At 48.3% G+C, this 20,788-nt stretch overlaps 1 protein-coding gene across 1 annotated transcript in view; it reads right to left on the bottom strand.

Moving 5' to 3' along the window:
- Window positions 1–3,506: 3,506 nt before the first annotated feature.
- Window positions 3,507–20,788, bottom strand: part of KDSR (3-ketodihydrosphingosine reductase) — a 66,356-nt gene continuing 49,074 nt past the window's right edge. The window contains exons 8-10 of the mRNA XM_060243010.1: window positions 13,894–13,977; window positions 8,568–8,669; window positions 3,507–3,917 (exon numbers count right to left, since the gene is read on the bottom strand). Coding sequence (XP_060098993.1) covers window positions 3,807–3,917; window positions 8,568–8,669; window positions 13,894–13,977 — 297 coding nt within the window. The 3' untranslated portion in view covers window positions 3,507–3,806. The remainder of the gene's footprint in view (window positions 3,918–8,567; window positions 8,670–13,893; window positions 13,978–20,788) is intronic.

Here is a 20,788-nt window from a genome sequence, read left to right as displayed (position 1 = left end):
GGTTACCTCCTGAGATCTATGGGGCTTGTTCCAAGTATCTCTCGCCATGAGACATGGGAATTATTTACTTGTGCTATCTTCAAACTCCAGTACCTGGACATTTTACTCTGCACTGTAAATCTGTTTCACAGATTATTAATTTTGAAGTGTGTTTCTAAGAAACTACTTCTCTTAGGTTTGTGAAGGTTGCAATAATTAGGGTTCGTAGAATCTTTCGGGCTCAAGTGCCGTGTTCTACTGGAGAAAGTTTTCCTTCCAGACGTTTCGTTCTCAGCTGCAGAGAACATCCTCAGTGGCGTTGCAGCTAGAGCAGGCGCTCTGACCTTCTTGGCTGCTGTGCATACTCAATGCACAGCAGCCAAGAAGGTCAGAGCACCTGCTCCGGCTGCAACGCCACTGAGGATGTTCTCCGCAGCTGAGAACGAAACATCTGGAAGAAAAACTTTCTCCAGTAGAACAAGGCACTTGAGCCCGAAAGATTCTACAAACCCTAATGATGTTACCAGCCGTGAAAACCTGAAATCGTTGCAATAATTCTTTAACCTTTAAAGAAAACCAACATTTTCATAGTGTTTGAGTGTAATACTGTGATAATTTAATAGAAACTCGCATATCAGGACCACAGAATGGTAATTTAAATCAGTTTTAAAGAAATATCCAGAAGAATTTAAATACAACTTTTCCCAGTTTATTTTATGAAATACAAAATATTGACATTTACAATTTTGGCACAGAACTCTGTTAAGCAACAACCATAAATGGGCTATGGGTTTTAGCCATGTTCAGGGTCAACATAAAAAAGTGCCTAATGTTTCACAGTCAACAATTTTAGGACAATTACTAATTTCCTTTTTTCCTTTAGTATACAATTATAAATCTGAACATGATCCAAATTGCTAAATAACATTAGACTAAGTTTAGCATTTAGAGTCGAACCAAACCTGGAAATGTGACAAGCAAATAAACAACCAAGGGACGTGATCTGGTCAGACAGACATGCTTAAGTCCTGTTGATTTCAGTATGGGAGTTGAATCCGCTTCACTTTCTCCCATTGAAATTAAGCATGCAAAGCATCTAACCCTAAGGGGCAGTGAAAAAGCAGATGTCTAAGTGGCCCCTTATAGTATTTGTCACTTCTGACTTGCTTTGAAGTATTTCAGAATTTGACCCAGTTAACTTGTTAGCCAATCAGAATAGTCTAGAACTGTAAAAAAAAAAAAAAAAAAAACATTCCCAGCATATGCACGAACCAAGTCCAGTGTAGCAGACAAGAAGAGCAAACTACTTCAATGCTTCCCATAAAAGTGTTCTAAGGAGCACATGCAAAGCTGCTAACTTCCAAGTCAACTGCAAATGAATGGAGAACTTCCCGTGTCTGTCCCCTTAACACAAGAGCCAGCACATGTCCCCAAGGCCAATCACACAGTACTTCAGAGTACCAGAACAGCTCGAGCGCATACAGTTAAGGTTGGCCAGGGCTGGCCTGAACCCTTCTGGCACCCAAGGCAGCACAGCTCCGCCCCCGGGCCTGCTGCCTTCTTGTGAGTAGACTCGCAAATCAGTGTGGAAGAGGCAGGACAGGTGAGCGGAGGACAGGGAGGAGGTGGGATGGGCAGGAGGATGAAGGGAATCAGCGGGGAGGAGGCAGGGCAGGCAAGCGGAGGACGAGAAGGGACGGGGACGAGGCAGGGCGGGTGGGAAGGTGAAGGGAATACGTGGGAAGGAGGCAGGGCAGGCAAGCAGAGGACGAGAAGGGACAGGGAGGGGGCGGGGCGGGTGGGAGGACGAAGGGAATTGTCAGGGAGGAGGCGGGGCGGGCAAGCAGAGGACAAGAGAGATGATGAGGGGGATTGGTGAGGAGGAGGCAGGGCAGGTGAGCAGAGGATGAGAAGCAAGGAGGGGAATGGGTGGAGGAAGAGGCAAACTAGTGTTTTGTCTACGGCATGGGGGGGGGGGGAAGAGCCAAATTTGCCGCACCCACCCTGCCTAGTTTGCCTAGTGGAAGGGCCGGCTGTGAGGGTGGCAAATGTACAGGTTTGTTTGAACAGCATTTGGAAAACCAAGACCTGTGCACAAGGACCCAGAAGTGAATACGGCCACTCAGCATCTCTCCGATTAACAACAGAAACTTTATGAGCTGTAACAATCTAGAAATCTATTAATGTTTGGAAGACTTGCTAATTTGAGTTGAAGTTGGTGGGAATGATCTGACCCCAAAGAATGTTCTCTGGAGGACATCTTTTTTAGAAATTAAAAAAGAAAAGAAAAGAATTAAGCTACTTTTATTTTTTGTGTATCCCTACTAAACATAAAAGTTGAGGCTGCTGCAAGAAAGATTCATCTTAGGCACTTAATTAATGTCAGGGTATAGTGGGAATCCTCATTAGGAATTGGGCACTGGGAGTATATGAAATCTGGACCTAAACAGGAACCAGTCTTCATTCATAAGTAAGTAAACGCTACTGCAGCTGGTTTCTTCTAAACCCAGACTGTATGCAATTAGTGAACTGACATCTGGGGATGAACACAGTAAGAACAGTCTTGAAAGTTATGCTGCCACCGAAGAAGGACCCTAGCACTTCCTCGAGCTACATTTAAGTGGAGTAAAAACTAGTATTTGACTGGCACATTTGTATTCCTAAAGCCTGAATTACAGCAGCATAAAAGCCATCTCTCTTATGCAGCTGACAGAGACAAACGTGAAGGTACGCATAATGAAGACATTTACAAAACACTTCTAATACTAACTGCCTTGCTTAAATAGGATGTCCTTTGTCATGGACAGAAACACTCTCCTAAGCATTGCTCAGTGAAGAAAAAGTTCCTTCATTTCCCTTTAAGATACACAATTGCTAAAAGCATACTTCATTACTCCTACACTGAGAATTTAGGATCATACAGGTACGGTTCTGCCATCAAGGATTTCCGTATATTACATAATATAGAACTTGATTAATACAATATGAGGGAAAAACTTCACAAAAGTTACTCTATACCATCAGGAGTGGGAAAGATTAGTCAAAATATTCAGTGTTAGACAAGACCCTAAAGACTGGGCAGGAGGAAAACCCGAGTTAATCTCCAGGACTGCATTCTTAAGGGCATTTCAAATATTTATTCTCTGAAAGGGTGCTGTCCTTTCACTCAGTTTTTGGAACACCTCAGATTCAAGGGGGAGGGCTGCTCACTTAATAAGCTCCCCTACGTCAAAGCCACACGCTTAGATTACCGTTTCCCCCCCCGCCATCTCTAAAAGCCACGCTTGGCTACTTCCCCCGTAAGTTGACCGACCACAATTCACAGAAGGGGCCCACGTCCCAAGCAGCAACTGCACAATTCATTTCCTTGGGTAAGCACATTCCCCCTCCTTACAAGATCTGAGGTGGAGCAATGGTGTGGGAAGCCACAGAACACATCAGAACCAGCCCTTAGATCAGGATAGACGTCACTGAATCAGTCCTTCACCACTGCTAACAAAGGTATTAACACGCCACAGCTGAATTAACGATGGTCCAGAGTCGATTTAAAGGAGGCCACTTGAGTTCTGCTCCTTCAAAAGGCTCATTTCTAAGGCAACAATCTGCTTATTAGTTCAAAGCACAGGGGGTGGGGGTAGGAACGCAGTCTTCTTCATTCGCACTTTTGCATAACCTCATTTTCTAGTGCTATACAGTTATTTCCTTCTTTCACCACAGGGGACCCACTCCTCCTGTCATGTACACTGTCTATTCAGATGAGCCTTTTTCAGGCCAGAAAGGGAGTCCCAGTTTAGCAGCAAATCAACTTTTTAAAGCAACGCTCACATTCAGTCCATTTTTTCAGATTTCTCCTTTTGTATCATGCAGCGGCGAACTATGCTGTCAAAGCTGGCTGTATAGTACTGGCCAATGATGCGGAAAATACCTGTACAAATGACCTAGAAGTCGAGAGAGGGAGGGAAAAAAATAGCTATCTTATTCAACATGCGTTTGCCAGCGAGGTACTTAAAATGTTGTTCTTAATGTACTCAGCTATGTGATCCATCAGTTACTTTTTCAAAAGCAGATGTAAATCTACTACAGACAGAACTTAAAGAGTTGCTTTTCTATTGTTTCTAACACAGACCGAACTTGAGTTCCTTTCCTTTCTAACACTAAAATGGATAGATTTTAAGTTGCTACAATCTCATCTACCTGTTTCACTATAACTTTTTCCCACTGGTTATCAATCTGCAACAGTTTTGCAAGTGGACAATATCCATGCTCAGCTGCAAAGGTTATGGCCCAACATATTCAAGCTGGGAAGTCAGTTTCAGAGGGGCAGCCCCATCTCTATGCTCTTAAAACTAGGGGGAACAGAGGATTGCCTGTTCTTAGTTGAGCAAGTGCAACATTTTCAATTTTAACACAGTCTGAGTCCAGTGGCACCTTTCAGAACAATGAAAAACAGGTTTCCTACCTGTAACTGATGATCTTCGAGTGGTCATCTGTGCAGTCACACTGATGGGATATAGGCGCCCGCGCCGATCTCGATCGGTATTCTTGAAAGCTGCGGATTTCCACGCCCAGGGCCCAGTGCGCATGCGCAGAAGCCCCACCGCGCATGCTCACAGGGACCGTAGCGGACATCCCGCCAGTTCCTTCTGACCGCTGCATAAGCCCTAGAGATGGACCGGCAGCAGAGGGGAAGGAGGGCGGGTAGTGTGACTGCACAGATGACCACTCGAAGATCATCAGTTTCAGGTAGGAAACCTGTTTATCTTCTTCGTGGTCTCTGTGCATCACACTGATGGGAGATTAGCAAGCCAGAGTCCTACCTGGAGGAGGGTGCAACGGTCCATCAGCGAGAAGCCTCCTGAAGAACAGCACGGCCCACCGATGAACACCGACACCAGTTCAGGTCCAATGCATAGTGCTTGACAAACGTATGCGAGGAGGACCACGTAGCCGTGTCGCAAATGTCTCTTAACGGAACCCCTCTCATAAAGGCTGCCGACGCCGCTAGGGCTCTAGTAAAATGAGCTCTGATCTGCCTCGGCAGGGGTTTCTTATTCAGCAAGTAGCATAGTCTTATAGTCTCCGTTATCCATTTAGAGATCCGCTGTGATGAAACTCTAGCACCTTGCGATGCTGGGGAATACGAGACAAAGAGCCTAGAGTCCTTACGTCCTGATCTTACTCTGTGTAAGTAGAACGAGAGTGCCCTCTTCACGTCCAGGGTATGGAGTTTTCACTCCAGGTCCGTACTTGGATTTGGAAAATATATGGGTAGGCATATTTCCGAGTTTAGGTGGAAGGCAGACGTCACTTTCGGGAGAAAGGTCACATCAGGGCGCAACCACACTCCTTCAGCACTGAACTTCAAATACGGGTCATCACAACGTAACGCTGCCAACTCGCCTACCCTACGAGCGGAAGTAATAGCCACCAGAAAGGCTGTCTTCCAAGACAATAGTTGCAGGGAACACGTTGCCATGGGTTCGAAGGGTTTCCCTGTTAGGGCCTGTAACACACCCGGAAGGTCCCAGGCTGGGGCTGGGTCCCGTACCGCTGGGTACAACCTCAGAAGACCCTTGAGGAACCATTTGGTGTCAGGGTGTGAGAACACCGAGTGGCCTTCCAGCTGTTCGTGATTAGCTGATATAGCTGCTAAATACACCCTCACTGAGGATACAGCCAGACCTTTATCTAGCAATGAGAGTAGAAAGTCCATGATTAACGGGAGACCTGCTGTTCTCGGTTCTCTGCCCGTCCCAGCCACGAATTGGGCAAACCTCGTCCACTTGTACTCATAAGACTTCCTGGTGGAAGACTTTCTACTGTTCAGCATGACGTGTAGGGCTCTGACAACCTCGTCACCCCAGCTTCCAAGCGGTCAATTTCAAGTGAGGCACGTCGTGGTGAATCACTCGGCCTTCGTGGGACAGCAGAAGATCCGGGCTCATCAGGAACTGATGAAACGTTCCGCAAGACAGCGTCAACACCGGGGCAAACCATTGTTGTCTGGGCCACCACGGTGTGATGAGGATTCCTCTGGGGCGTTTGCGGTAAATTTTGTGAACTACCCTCGTTATTAGAGGGATTGGTGGAAATAGGTACACATGTCTGTGAGTCCAGGAGATCAGTAGTCCATCTCCCAGGGACAGTGTGCTGGAAGGAATGCCCTGCAGGCCTGTGAGTCCAAGATGGCTCCTATGAACTGCACCCTTTGGGAGGGTTGCAGTGCCAATTTCTTTAAGTTGACCTGTAGGCCTAAGTTCTGTAGGAGGGCTAGGGTGACCTCTATTTGACGTAATAGTAGAGGTTTGGAACTTGCCACTAGCAGCCAGTCGTCTATATAGGGAAATATGGTAATCCCTTGTAGTCGTAAATGTGCTGCTACCACCACCATAGTCTTTGTAAAAACTCTCAGTGCCGAGGAGAGGCCAAAAGGTAAGGCCTTGTACTGGTAGTGGGCGTTTCCTATGGAGAACCTGAGAAACTTCCTGTGGGACTGGTGTATGGTTATATGAAAATAGGCGTCCTGCAGGTCCAAGGTGGCCATCCAATCCTCTCGGTTGAGTAGAGGCAGGATGTTTGGTAGGGAGATCATTCTGAATTCAGGCCTCGGAGGTCCATGATGGGTCGGAGGCCCCCATCCCTTTTGGGGATGGTAAAGTATCGGGAGTAGAAGCCTTGGCCCACCTGGCTGGTTGGGACTACTTCGATTGCATCTTTTTGAAGGAGAGATTGGACCTCTGCTTGTAGAGTGGGGGATGCTGGTCCTCTTGACTAAGTCCCCATAGGATTTCAGGTCCTCAGAGGGAGATATAGGTTGTTCTTCATCCACTTTGTTTGATGGAGCTGGCTCCTCTGGGGAGGAGGTGTCCTGATCCTCCTGAAGCGAACCCTCCTCTGATCCAGGGGAACCTTCCCTCGACTCTGAGCGCTCAGAGGAATGTTTAGGAGTCTCCGGGGCTTTCGGTGACTCTGGGGTCTTACGCCGTTCCGAGCTCCGTGAGCGTGGCGAGATCTTTTGTCTCTTGGGAGATGTAGTGGTCGGCGGTTTTGACATCGACGCCGAGGGCGCGTGTCGTGGGCTCCAAGAAAGGATTCTACCGACCGTGGCGAAGATCGACTGATCCGAACGGCGGTCAGAAGAGAACTGGCGGGATGTCCGCTACGGTCCCTGTGAGCATGCGCGGTGGGGCTTCTGCGCATGTGCACTGGGCCCTGGGCGCGGAAATCCGCAGCTTTCAAGAATACCGATCGAGATCGGCACGGGCCCCTATATCCCATCAGTGTGATGCACAGAGACCACGAAGAAGATGTTTTATTCTGGCTATAAGCTTTTGTGTGTGTGCACGCTTTCATCCAGGCATTCTAAAGCTTATACACCCAGAATTAAACCTTGCTGGTCCTAAAGGGGCCACTGGCCTAAAAACGTTCCGCTTCTTTGGACCGACACGGCTACCCGCCTGTTTTCATTTTGATTACTTCACTTATACCCACCTTCTCCTCAAGGGGAGAAAGTGGCTTATGTTGTTCTCTCCTCCATTTTATCCTCACAAAGGGCCCTATGAGTAAAGTTAGGCTGAAAGTGTTTGAGAGTGCGTGACTGGCTCAAGGACACCCCAGCAATCTTCCACAGCAGAGTCCAGATTCAAACCAGGGTCACTTGGATCCTAGGTTGACAGTCTAACCACTACACCACAAATTTTAGCCATATGTAATGGCCTCTATTCCATTTGCTCTGGTGTATGGGGAACTCTATATGTGTGTGGTAAAGGTAGTCCCCTGTGCAAGCACCAGTTGTTTCCAACTCTGGTGATGTTGCTTTCATGACGTTTTCACGGCAGACTTTTTACAGGGTGGTTTGCCATTGCCTAGCAGCCTCGTGGAACAGAGTGGTAAAGCTGCAGCACTGCAGTCTGAATTCTCTGCTCACAACCTGAGTTCGATCCCCACGGAAGCTGGCTCCAGGTTGACTCAGCCTTCCATCCTCCCGAGGTGGGTAAAATGAGTCCCCAGCCTGCTGGGGGGAAAGTGTAGATGACTGGGGAAGGCAATGGCAAACCACCTCGTAAAAAGTCTGCTGTGAAAACATCATGATGCGACATCACCTCAGAGTCGGAAACGACTGGTGCTTGCACAGGTGACTACCTTTACTTTTTTTAATGACCTCTATTCCCTTTGCTCTGGTGTATGGGGAACTCTATATGACTGTGTAGAAGCAAGTAAACATAAATGCATGGATTCACCCTTCACTAAAACACACCACTGTCTACAAATAGAAGCCTGAAAGAGGGTAGGCTACTTGCCGTGCCCCACTCTCAAAGTGAGTTATTTGCATGGCTTGCTGAAAACATTGGGGGCAGGGGGGAATCAAAGAGGTAGTCAATCTTTCGGTTAAATGACTGACTGCCTCCACAAAAAAGGAAAGCACATTTGGAAGACTTTGGTTTATCCAGTAAACTTACAGGAAATAACGGCCTATATTCCTTACACCTGCATTTCACTGGACTTTCTCACCAACACAACTCTTAATGACATTGCCGCAAAGAGCTGAATATTACATTTGTATTAGAAAAATCTGATGTTTGCCTTACCGCTTCTAGGGCTTCACCAAGAGAATTCATTGGCGACATTCCGCTAGTTATGACGTTCAACATGTGGCCATCAGCACCAACAGTACTGCCAAATTTTCCTTGCTGGGTGGGGTAAAATAAATCAATTGGTTACTGACTAATTCTCCCCAAAACAGGATGTATGCAGATGCCAACAAAACCTTGACCAACATAAAACAGTGTTGCACTTACCTTTAACTGATGTTCATCGGGGTGTCTTCTGTGCAGACACACAGTGGAATTGCAGTGGTTCAGGCCAGCCACTGGAGGCTCTCTTACAGCTATTCTCGCATATTTTTAACACTCAAAGGGAGCCCCTCCTCTGCAGAGCTCTCTAGAGCAGGGATGTCAAACATGCGACTCAGGGGCCGAATCAGGCCCCCAGAGCGCTCCTATCAGCCCCCTGAGCAACTGGCTGTCATCTACTTCCTTCTCCCTATATCTTGCTTCCTTCTGAATAACAGCTTGCTTTGCAAAGCTTGCTCAATCGCACAGCAGAGCTACTGAGCCAAGCCTCTCTTCCTTCTATTGGCTGAGGCTCCTCCCCTCCCCCCAGTCCCTTTGCCCAGTTCCCTGGATCCCATGGGAGAAATATAGAGAAAGTATCTTTAAGACCAATGAGTGCTAATGTTTTAAGCATGTTTTGAAGGGTTTAAAAAAATCTTTAATTGTGTTTTGCCTGTGTCCTTTAAAAAGTTTATACCTCTGCTACCTTATCTTAAATAGATACGCACATGGCCCGGCCCAACAAGGTCTCACTTATGTCAGATCTGGCCCACATAACAAGTGAGTTCAACACCCCTGCTCTAGAGGCTGTCTTCTCACCTAACAGTCATGTGCTCTAAAGGGAGGAGCCCCTTTCCTCCTCAGTCCTCCTGAGCCGCTGCAAACACCATGAATCTTGCTACATCCGATGAACTCAAATGGGGGGGGGGGGGATGAGTGTCTGCACAGAAGACACCTCAATGAACAACAGTTACAGCGAAGTGCAACACCGTTTTCATCTTCAGTCTTCTGTGCAGTCCCACACTGGGAGACTACAGAGCCCCTTACCGTGAAAGCGGGATGAGTTTCAGTGGAACAAAGAGTGCAGCACAGCTCTGCCATCCATTGAATCTCTTCTCACATTCACGCCCACCTAATATTGCTTACTTAATGAAGGTGTTTGATAATGACCATGTTGTTGCATGGTGGATGTCCTCCAAGGGAGTGCCCATGTAGAACGTGTCTGAAGCTCCAGAGGACATAGTAGATCGGCCTGCTCATACCCTAACCAAAATAGCCAAGACTCTCCATCTGGAAATGAGCTATCAGAGTAGCAGACAAAAGGCACAAGAACTGCTTGAAACCTTTTGCTCTGTCTAGGTAAAACAATAAAGACCTTTTTTACATCTATGGTAATTTTTTTTTTTTTAAATCTCTGAAGTATAATGTCAATGGAAATTAGAAACCACCTTAGGTAAAAATGTAAACTAGGCCTCAGAACTGTACGACTAGCCTGGAACTTAATAAACAGAGCTGCCAACTCCCACTCTTCTGGCTCATGTGATTGCCACCAAAAATGCAGCCTTGAAAGACAGGAGTCACAAGCTACAGATCTGAATCAGGTTAACCTGAGTTGAGAGAAAATGACTGACAAGGACTTCTGTGGCACTACAGCTGGCTGTGGGGGAAACAGATGAGACAACCCCTTCAGAAAACTCTTGGACGCTGGGTGAGAAAACAGCATCCTGCCCTGGATCTTAGTATGATAGGCAGATATAAAGGCTAAATGTACCTAAAGGGAAGAACCTGCCAGACCAGATTCTTTGAGATACAACAGATATTCAAATACTAAGGCAATAGGGCAATTTTCTGCATGAATTCCCTGTGCCCTGGCCCAGTTAGAAAAACAGACTCATGTATCCTAGTAGAGCAGAGGTGTCAAACTCATTTGTTATGAGGGCCAAATCTGACATAAATAAGACCTTGTCAGGCAGGGCCATATTGAGCCAGGTCGGGTCATGTCGGACTGCGTCATGTGTGTACCTATTTAAGATTAGGTAGCAGAGACGTAAACTTTATAAAGAACACAGACAAAATCAATTAAAGTTTTTTTTTTAAACCCCCCCCCCCAAACCTTAAAACATGCTTAAAATATCAGCACTCACTGGTCTTAAAGGTGCTTTCTTTGTAGCTCTCCCATGGGATTCAAGGAACTGGCTCTTTCCTTCCTTCCTTCGGGGATGAGGGGGAGGAGCCTCAGCCAATAGAAGGAAAAGAGGCTTGGCTCAGTAGCTCTGCTGTGCAATTGAGAGAGCCTGGTAAAGCATGCTATCCCTCCTCCCCAAGGAAGGAGCCTCAGCCAACTGAGAAAATAGAGGATTTGCTCTGCAGTTCCTATGCGATTGAGCAAATCTTGCGAAGCAAGCTGTGATGCAGAAGGAAGCAAGAGAGAGGGAGAAGGAAGCAGATGACAGCCAGTTGCTCGAGGGCCTGATAGGAGCCCTCCGGGGGTCTGTTAAAGGAAGGTGTATGTAGACTCCCTCGGATGACTCTAGGAGGACCTGAAACCGGACTTGACTGCACCAAAAAGGAGTGATCAGGATACGCCACATGCGCTCCTCTCGGATCTTGGTCAATGCCTTGTGAATGTAATCATATATTTGATGTTCTAAGCATGTTTAGGAGGAAGGTGGTGGACAGAGACCTTGTTGTATATATCATTGGTACAGCAAACTTGCTTATCTAGTTGTTATAGCAACGGGTCCATCTCGCCTAAGAGTGTACCGTGACCTTGGGGCCTAAGAAGATGCCTCGCACCTTCCAGTACCAACTTTCATGGGAACCAACGGACCATGACGATGGGGGTAATATTAACCTGTGCTTTTTGTTGTCTATAATTGTAATCACTTTGGCTACTGGGTCATTCCTGGCAATGACTTTCTAGGAGAAGGTTTACTCTTGTATCTGACTTTTAATAAATCCTAACCATATTCACATGAGCATCGATTTGTTGGGTCAATAACTGGCAGAACCTTACAGTGACATATCTCACGCAAGGAGAGAGCCCAGAAGAAGAGAAACTTTGAGAAAAAGCTCATGATGGAAGAGAACAGGTATTCAGAACACGGTGGCAAAGAAAGGACTGAGGGAAAGGGGGGTTCTTCCCTGCAGAACATCTGACTGTTAGGTGGGAAGATGACCTCTAACAAGTTCTGCAGAGGAGCGGCTCCCCTTAGAATGTTAAAAATATACCAGAATAGGTGTGAGAGAGCCCCCGGTGGCTGGCCTCTGCAAGTGCAGTCCCAAAATGTGCCTGCACAGAAGATTGAACATGAAGCACAGCTGCCCTTGCACAATAGTGTCAAGGTTACCACTATTACTCTTCTTCTAGGAAAAACAAAGATGGCTGCTATCCACAGGGAAAAATAGTTTTAATGAAATATGACCTAATATTAGCTGGTTAAAATGACCTCCGCTTAAGATCAGTAGGATTTAGAAAATAATTGTATTAGATGTATATCCAACCCTTCACTGAGTCTCAGAGCAGCTCACAATCTCCTTTATCTTCCTCCCCCACAACAAACACTCTGTGAAGTAGGTGGGGCTGAGAGAGCTCTCTCAGAAGCTGTCCTTTTCAAGGACAAGCTCTGAGAGAACTTGTGGCTGACCCAAGACCATTCCAGCAGGTGCAAGTGGAGGAGTTGGAGAATCAAACCCTGTTCTTCCAGATAAGAGTCCACACACATAACCACTACACCAAACTGGCTCTCAGATCTGGCAAGTTAAATTATTATTTAGCAACACTCAGCCTATACCATTTTCTTGAAAGCCAGTATGGTTAAGGACAGAACTGGATTCAAATAATGCTCAGTGGGGGCATTCTCTCCCTTCTCCAGCAGCCCTGTGGGGTAAGTGAAGACAGGTGATCCACACTGACTGCCCTCAGCTCTTCAGAGGACAGGTGAGGAGGAGGGAACCTTCCCAGAGTGACTAACTCAGAGCTCTATTCCTGTTCATGAAATCTGCTCTGTAGATTTCTCTTGCTTCGGTTAAAAGTGAAAGGACTGGATCCAAAGTCTTTGTTTTGCATGTCTTTCTTTCCATCTGTCGCTGAGGCAGTTCTCCACCCCGCTCCCCCCCCCCCCCCCAAAAAAGAAAGAAAAGCAAATTGCAAATTTGCTAATTCCACTAAAAATGGAAGTACCAAATGATATGTAGTCCAGCATATTTAATTCCTGGGCCAACTGGTCCACTACGGAGATAGACTGAATTCTAACTGCCAACCCATGGCAAGAATTACACAATTCGGCTGTGAACCAATAAAGCAATTCTGGTCTAGTAACCAGTGGTTAAAAGCTGTCACTTAAAGTCAGGTTGTGAACCACTGAAATAATTGTGGTCTAGCAGTGAGTGTTAAAAGCTGTCATTAAACCTGTATAATCTCAAAACAGTAAAGAGATCCCTAGATTTTCTGGCAGAGAGAAACAGGTTTGTGAGTTAAGCACAAATTGAGACATTTCTATTATTCCACAGGCACTCTGCAATTAAGCTCCCAAACAGCTTAACTTTTGCCAGATTTTTGAGCCGGCGCACCCGTACTGCACCAGGATCCTCCCTCACTTTCTCCTTGCTGTCAGCCCCACTGATTAATTGTGGGACTTCATCAAAGAGCTAGTATCACATCAAGCCCATCCTCTAAAAAAGGTGTCATACTGTATGCAGAGATAGTTCTTCAAATGTAGATTACACTGCACATATAGAGGATACCTAAGACGTATTCTCTAGAAGACCAGGCACCATTCACGAAACAGTAAGGCCAAAAGAATACAAAGCCTAGTTCTCCCCCTGCCCTACCCCCAACACCTTCCCCCACAAGCCTCCTGTCAAAGAAGGGAAGGATAATTATGACTGCCATGGACTCTGCTTATCCAAAGAAAGAAAATAAAAAATGGATTGTTTGTTAGAAATCAAGTGAAGCAGAGAGAGTGGAGAAAGAACAATTAATTATACATACCGCTGCAATTGGACCAGTTAGAATATTTACTGCATTTCTCCACATCCAACCCTTCCCACATGTCCCTCTTGATTAATCTGCCCGTTGACTCTTAGATTGCAAGCTCATAGGAAGAAAGGACATATTTGTTACCTAGGACGTCCTGCAGGGCATTTTTGACACGAATGCTGCAACTAAAAATCAACTAAAGCTACAGTAGAAAGCGTCCAGTGTTTAATAACAGAAATAAACACAGGGTTTTATACAGGCAAAGTTTATTGCTACAAACTAGCAGAACACATTGATCGCTGTAAGAAGTATTTTACTTACTATGGCATCTTTAACAATGATTCTAGCAACATAATCAGGCTTGCAGACAGGTGATGCTTCTGAAATAAGTCTGGTCTCTAAAAGCTTGAATAAAAGCAAGTATAAATACATGGTTACATAAACATAAGAAAAACAGAATTCTATGAATTCACATAGTCTAGGATTGCCAGTATCATGCAACTGTTGCCCATTCTTTTCTATTTATTTATTTTTGTTCATTTCTAGTCCACCCTATCCCACGAGTGGGCTCAGGGTGGATCACAACAGACTTAAAAAATAACAATTGGCAATAAAATTAGAAATAAACAATTAAAACAATAAAGCAATAAAATTACTCCATGGTCTATAAAGCAAGATCTGTATTTCAAGAGCAATTCAGCATCTTACAGTTGTGATCAAATGTGAAGAAGAAGATGAAGATATTGGATTTATATCCCTCCCTCCACTCCGAAGAGTCTCAGAGTGGCTCACAATCTCCTTTACCTTCCTCCCCCACAACAGACACCCTGTGAGGTGGGTGGGGCTGCAGAGGGCTCTCACAGCAGCTGCCCTTTCAAGGACAACCTCTGCCAGAGCTATGGCTGACCCAAGGCCATGCCAGCAGGTGCAAGTGGAGGAGTGGGGAATCAAACCCGGTTCTCCCAGATAAGAGACCGCACACTTAACCACTACACCAAACCGGCTCTCCATGTGAATTCAGAGAAGGGCAGTATATAAATCTAAATTATAAATAAATAAATTATACAGTCACTCGGCATTACAGACGATTCCATGAGGACATTTTGCCTATAATTAAGGATAGGATGCCTTTGTCTTGTGGTTAAACAGTATTTATTATTCTATAAAGTTCACTTGCCTTTATGATCATGTGAGGATTTTCTGGATATGGTAGTTTACAAAACTAATGATGACACTAGAGACAGACAGGAATCCCTATTTACATTTTCATTCTTATGCTAGTCATCTCTAAAATAATTTGCCTGTGGTTGAAAAGGAACTCCACCTTCTCTATGGATTTTGTTAGTGAAAGCAATAGACTGGCTAAACAACAACAATAATAATAATAAAAAGATGTTATCCTCCACTTATCATTAGCAGTGCTGTAGAGACAGTGAGAGCAGTGGATCACAGCCATTCATTTAAACTGAAAGACACGGTCCACAGGGGATGTATTACTTGTGCATTTGTTACACTCTCTTAGTCAAAAGGAGTATTCACAAACACTGGGATATTCCAGGTTGCCAAGAAAGACTTCTTATCAGATTTAGGAAAAAGACAGGTTGCTTACCTGTAACTGTAGATCTTCGAGTGGTCATCTGTGCATTCACACTCATGGGATAGTGCGCCTGCGCCGATCCCCGAATCGGTATCTGAAAAAGCCCGGGATTTTTCCGCGCTCGGCGCCAACGAGCATGCGCAGGCGACCCACTGCGCATGCCCACCAGCGCCCGCGCGGCAATCCCGCCAGTTCCTCCCTGACCGCTGAAAGCCCCTTACTGAAGAGAGACCGTCAGCAGCGGGGAAGGAGGGCGGGTAGTGTGAATGCACAGATGACCACTCGAAGATCTACAGTTACAGGTAAGCAACCTGTCTATCTTCTTCGTGGTCTCTGTGCCTCACACTCATGGGAGATTAGCAAGCAAAGCATACCTGGAGGCGGGAAGACGGTCAGCCTGAAGAAACAGCTTGCAACACCGCAGCTCCCAACCGAGTCCTCTGCTGAGCATGCACGTCCAGCGCGTAGTGCTTCATGAAGGCATGCGGAGAAGACCAGGTAGCCGCCTTGCAGACATCGGAAAGGGACACCCCCTTCAGGAATGCCACCGACGTGGCCATCGCCCTTGTGGAGTGTCCACGAACAGGTCCAGGCAAAGGCTTCTTAGCCAACAAATAACAAAGTTTGATCGTCTCAGTAAGCCATTTGGACAGTCTCTGAGAGGAAATTTTGGACCCTAACTTTGGGGCAGAGTAGGAAACAAAAAGTTGATTGTCCTTACGAAAACCCCGTGAACGATTCAAATAAAACAGGAGGGCACGCTTAACATCTAACGCGTGCAGTCTGCGTTCCTCATCCGAGGAAGGACTAGGGTAAAAGGTGGGCAACCAAACTTCTAAGTTAAGGTGAAACTGGGAAACCACCTTCGGGAGAAAAGTAATGTCTGGAGCCAGAGAGACCCCAGCCTCCCTAAAGGCAAGGTATGGGTAGTCACAACGCATCGCTGTGAGCTCCCCCGCACGACGTGCCGAAGTTATGGCAACTAAAAATGCAGTCTTCCAAGACAAAAGTTGCAGGGAACATGTCGCCATAGGCTCAAAGGGACGACGAGTCAACTTGTCCAGAACCAGAGTCAAGTCCCACAGCTGTGGAGGGGATCTAGACGGGGGATGAAGGCGGAACAACCCCTTCATAAATCTCTTGGACTGCGGGTGAGCAAAGACGGAGTAACCCTCAACTGAACCATGAAAAGCAGAAATAGCTGCTAAATAGACCTTAATGGATGAGAATACCAGCCCCTCATCCACCAAGGACAAAAGAAACTCAAAAACTGTGGGCAGCCCCACAGTGTCAGGTGACATTGGAGAGTCAGCCACAAAGTCACTAAACCTTTTCCACTTCCTCTCGTAAGAGGCACGGGTGGAAGGTTTCCTGCTACTCTGGAGCACTTGCTGAACCCTGGTGGAAAAGTCTAGTGGTCGATGAACCACGCTGTCAGCTTCAGGTGCGGCACGTTGTGATGGAACACGTGCCCTCCCTGGGCCGACAACAGGTCCGGTTCTGCCGGGAACTGGTAAAAGGTCCCCTTCGACTGCTGGAGCAGGATCGAAAACCAGCTCTGACGGGGCCACCACGGGGTCACCAGGATGCAACGTGGCTTCTCCTGCACTAATTTGTGGACCACCCTCGTTAGCAGAGGTAAGGGCGGGAACATGTACAGGAACCAGCCCTCCCACTGAAGTAGAAGTCCGTCTCCCAAGGAAGCCGGATCCGCACCTCCCCTGGCACAGAACAATGGGCACTTCTTGTTCTGCGCTGTGGCGAAAGCGTCCAACTGTGGGTAGCCCCAAAGTTGGAACACCGGCTCTAGGAACCTCCAATGCAGTTCCCATTCGTGAGGGGAGGCTCCACCCCTGCTGAGCGAGTCCGCCTGTATGTTGAGGACCCCCGGCAGATGTGTAGCTTTTACAAAAATGTCCCACTGGAGGCACTCCTCCCAGAGGTCCATCGCCAGCGAGCATAGCCTGCGAGACACTGTCCCCCCCTGTCGGTTTATATAACACAGGGCAGTGGTGTTGTCCGTAAGCAATGCCACAGTCTGTCCCACCAGCAGCGGGCGGAACGATCGAAGGGCAAAGTGAACTGCTAGCAGTTCCAGATAGTTTATGTGGCACCGGCTCAGTTTCGGTGGCCACTTGCCCCCCACACATAGCTCTTCCAGGTGGGCTCCCCACCCCCACATGGAGGCATCGGTAGCGATGGTTACTGTAGGGGTCGGCAGATGAAAAGGGGCCCCTTGACGGATATTGCTCTCTGTTCCCCACCATTGCAGGGAGCGGAGAGTCCCGGGTGGAATGGTGAACCTCTTCCGAGGTGAGTCCCTGAGAGGTCGAAAATGGCGCAAGAACCATATCTGTAGGCCTCTCATGTGCAGTCTTGCGAAACGTAGCACGCTTGTCGTCGCGGCCATCAGCCCTAGCATCCGCTGAAGCTGCTGAGCCGTGCCCCACTGCCGCCTTTGAAGTAGCTGTACCAGAGTGATAATGTCCTTCGCTCTCTGCGAAGGGAGGAATGCTCGATGTTGTTGAGTGTCCAACAGAGCCCCTATGAATTGAACTGTCTTTGAAGGAGTGAGATGGGACTTTTCCAGGTTGACTTGCAGGCCCAGGGTGCCAAGAAGACGCAGAGTGATAGCGATGTGGGTTGCTAGACTCTCCCTCGACTTCGCCACAAGAAGCCAATCGTCGATGTATGGAAAGACAACGACTCCCTGCAGACGAAGATGGGCAGCCACCACACTCATCAGCTTCGTGAACACCCGAGGAGCAGTAGACAGTCCAAACGGCAGGGCCCTGAATTGGAAGTGACGAGCACCCACTGCAAACCGTAGAAAACGCCTGAACGCTGGATGGATGCTGACATGAAAATAAGCATCCTTGAGGTCCAGAGTCGCCATCCAGTCTCCCTGATTGATGAGGGGCAGGATTGTTTGCAGCGTAGCCATTCTGAACTTCTGGTACAGAATAAATTTGTTCAGACTCCGAAGGTCCATGATAGGCCTTAGGCCTCCGTCCCTTTTGGGGACCAGAAAATACCGGGAGTAGAAGCCTCCCGTCCTGGCCTCCGGTGGAACTACCTCTATGGCTTGTTTCTGTAGGAGGTTGTTCACCTCCGCCAGCAGAGGTGGGGAAGGGGGAGTGGTGACTACCACGGACTGGTTCGGGGTCTGAACAAACTCTATTTTGTAGCCCTCTTCTATGATGGACAGAGCCCACCTGTCTGTGGAGATCAACTCCCAGGCCGGTAGGAAAGGGCGTAGGCGGATGGATGAATTCCCAATGGGGGCGATGACGCGTGCTTGGAAGAAGTCAAACCCCCTGCTTCTGGGAGCGAGCCCCCTTCGACTTGCTGGGCGGTTGTGACCCGTAACGGTTCCTGCCGTTGCCTGAGTAGGGTGATCGTTCGGATTGGGCAGGGCGAGGACGCCACTGCTCTGGGGAGAACTTCTGGTAAGGCTTTTTGGTCCAGGGTTTGGACCATTGCTTGGATTTGGAAGCCTTAGCAGCAGATTGGACACCCAAGTTCTTAGATGTCTTAACGCTCTTGTCGAACTCCTGGAGGGCCGAGTCAGTCGTTGTACTGAAGAGCCCGTCACCCTCGAATGGCAGATCCTCAATGAAGGTCTTAGTGTCCTGGTGGAGCGTGGTAGACCTGAGCCAGGAGTGCCGTCGGATACAGACTGCAGACGTGATCTGTTTGGCTGAAGCTTCCACCATATGTTTTGCTGCGGCCAGTTGTTGTCTGGCCACAGCGAGACCTTCTTTCTGTAGCCTGGTTGCAGCAGCTCTCTTGTCCTCGGTTAACGAGGAAAGGAAGGGGGAAAGTTGTTCCCACATGGCATACTGATATCTAGCCATGCAGGCGGCATAGTTAGACACCTTTATGCCGAGTGCCCCCGCGGAGTAGACCTTGCGGCCCATTCCATCGATCTTCCGCCCTTCTTTGTCCGGTGGGGAGGAGTGGACCTTCCTTGCCTTTGAAGAGGAGGAAACTACCACCGAGTTCGGGCGCGGATGGGTGAACAAAAATTCAGCCCCGGGCTCCTGGACCCTATACATATGGTCCAGTCGTTTGGATGAGACTGGCGTCGAGGAGGGTCGTGCCCAAGGCTCCTTGACCACTTGAAGGATCACCTTGGTCACTGGCAGAGCCACCGCAGTGGATGTGTTCCGTTGCATTATATCGAACACGTTGTCGTCCACTACAGGCTCTGGTTGCGTTACAGGCAGCTTGAGGGTGGCAGCAATCCGCTTCACAAGGTCCCCATAGGACTTCAGATCCTCCGACGGTGAGATCGGAAGATCCTCGGCCGTCTGGGAACCCGGTGAAGGCTCCAGTCCCTGGACTTCACTCTCCGATTCCGACGACGAGGAGTCTCTGTGTGAAGAGTGCTCCGAGAGCATCGGGGTCGACTCTCGCGGTGGAAGGATTGGTGTTCTTCGATCCGCATCTACCGGAACCAGCTGTCGATCCGGGGGAACCGATGCCGACGCAGAAGCCTTTCGGGACCGATGGGAAACCCTCGAGACCGATGAAAATTGGGATGCCTGCTCCCAATCGGGGTAGTCGTCCGGGTACCAACGACAGGTCTCGAACCGGGAGTAGGGAGGCTGCCACCTGCGTTGCTCCCACGATGGTATCGGGAAGCGTTGAGGAGGGTAGAAAGTTTCTCGCCTGACTCGGGGCTTGAATGGTGGATCGATCACCGGTGCCGACGCGTCAACCTCCGAGGTCGATCCGCTTTCGGAGCGACGACGGGAGCCCGAAGACGAAGACCGCTGGGTCAAGTCGATTTCCGGCTCTTGTTCCGACGCCGACAGGCGCTGCTGGTCAGCTGGGCTACGGCGCGGAGGCGTCCGAGGTTTTTTCGGGGGTTTTGTCGACGTCGATGCCGACGTACCGCCCGATGGGGAAGGAGTGCGGGGTCGCTTTCGCTTCTCCTTCGACTTCGCCTTTTTCGGAGGTCGGGTCCCCGAATCCTCCTGGCGCTTTTTAGCAGGCATATCCACCGTGCCCTCGAGGGGACGTTTAGTGGAGCCCCGCTCTTCCGGCAAGTCCAGAGTCAGTATCGGAGCCGCATCGACCGATGCGAGCTCCAGTGCCGGGGTTTCGGACGACTTCGGTGCCGATGCCTCCATCGGTCGATGGGGTCTAAGCGCCGATTCGATCAGTGCCGCCGATAAACGAGCCGCCCGGTTCTTTCTCGTCTGCTTCGAAAAGCGGAGACAATGCGGGCACGCGTCTACTCGGTGGGCCTCTCCCAGGCACAGTAGGCAGAGGGAATGACCGTCTGGAGGGGCGATCTTCTTCCCACACGCACGGCAGCGTTTGAAAAACCCCCAGCGACTTTCCATAGAAAGTAGCCGCAAAAAAAAAACTCCCCAGAACAATCTGAGCGAGAAAAAGAAGAGCGGGGGAAAAGCGCGGGCGAAGCGCCCCGAAGGGCCGTAGCCTGACGAACACAAAACGCTTTTTTTTTTTTTTTTTTAACTAACTAACTAACAACTATAAACTACAACTAACTACTAAACAACAATATTAAACGGGCTAACAAGAAGAAAAGGCGAAGCCAAAAACTTCTCACCGACCGGGGAAAACGGAAAGGTAAACCTCTCAGCG

This window comes from Heteronotia binoei, chromosome 7 (genome assembly GCF_032191835.1).
Source record: "Heteronotia binoei isolate CCM8104 ecotype False Entrance Well chromosome 7, APGP_CSIRO_Hbin_v1, whole genome shotgun sequence".
In the NCBI taxonomy this organism is placed as follows: Eukaryota; Metazoa; Chordata; class Lepidosauria; order Squamata; family Gekkonidae; genus Heteronotia; species Heteronotia binoei.
Note: the sequence above shows the minus strand (reverse complement) of the source record. Positions and strands in the feature narration are given on the sequence as shown.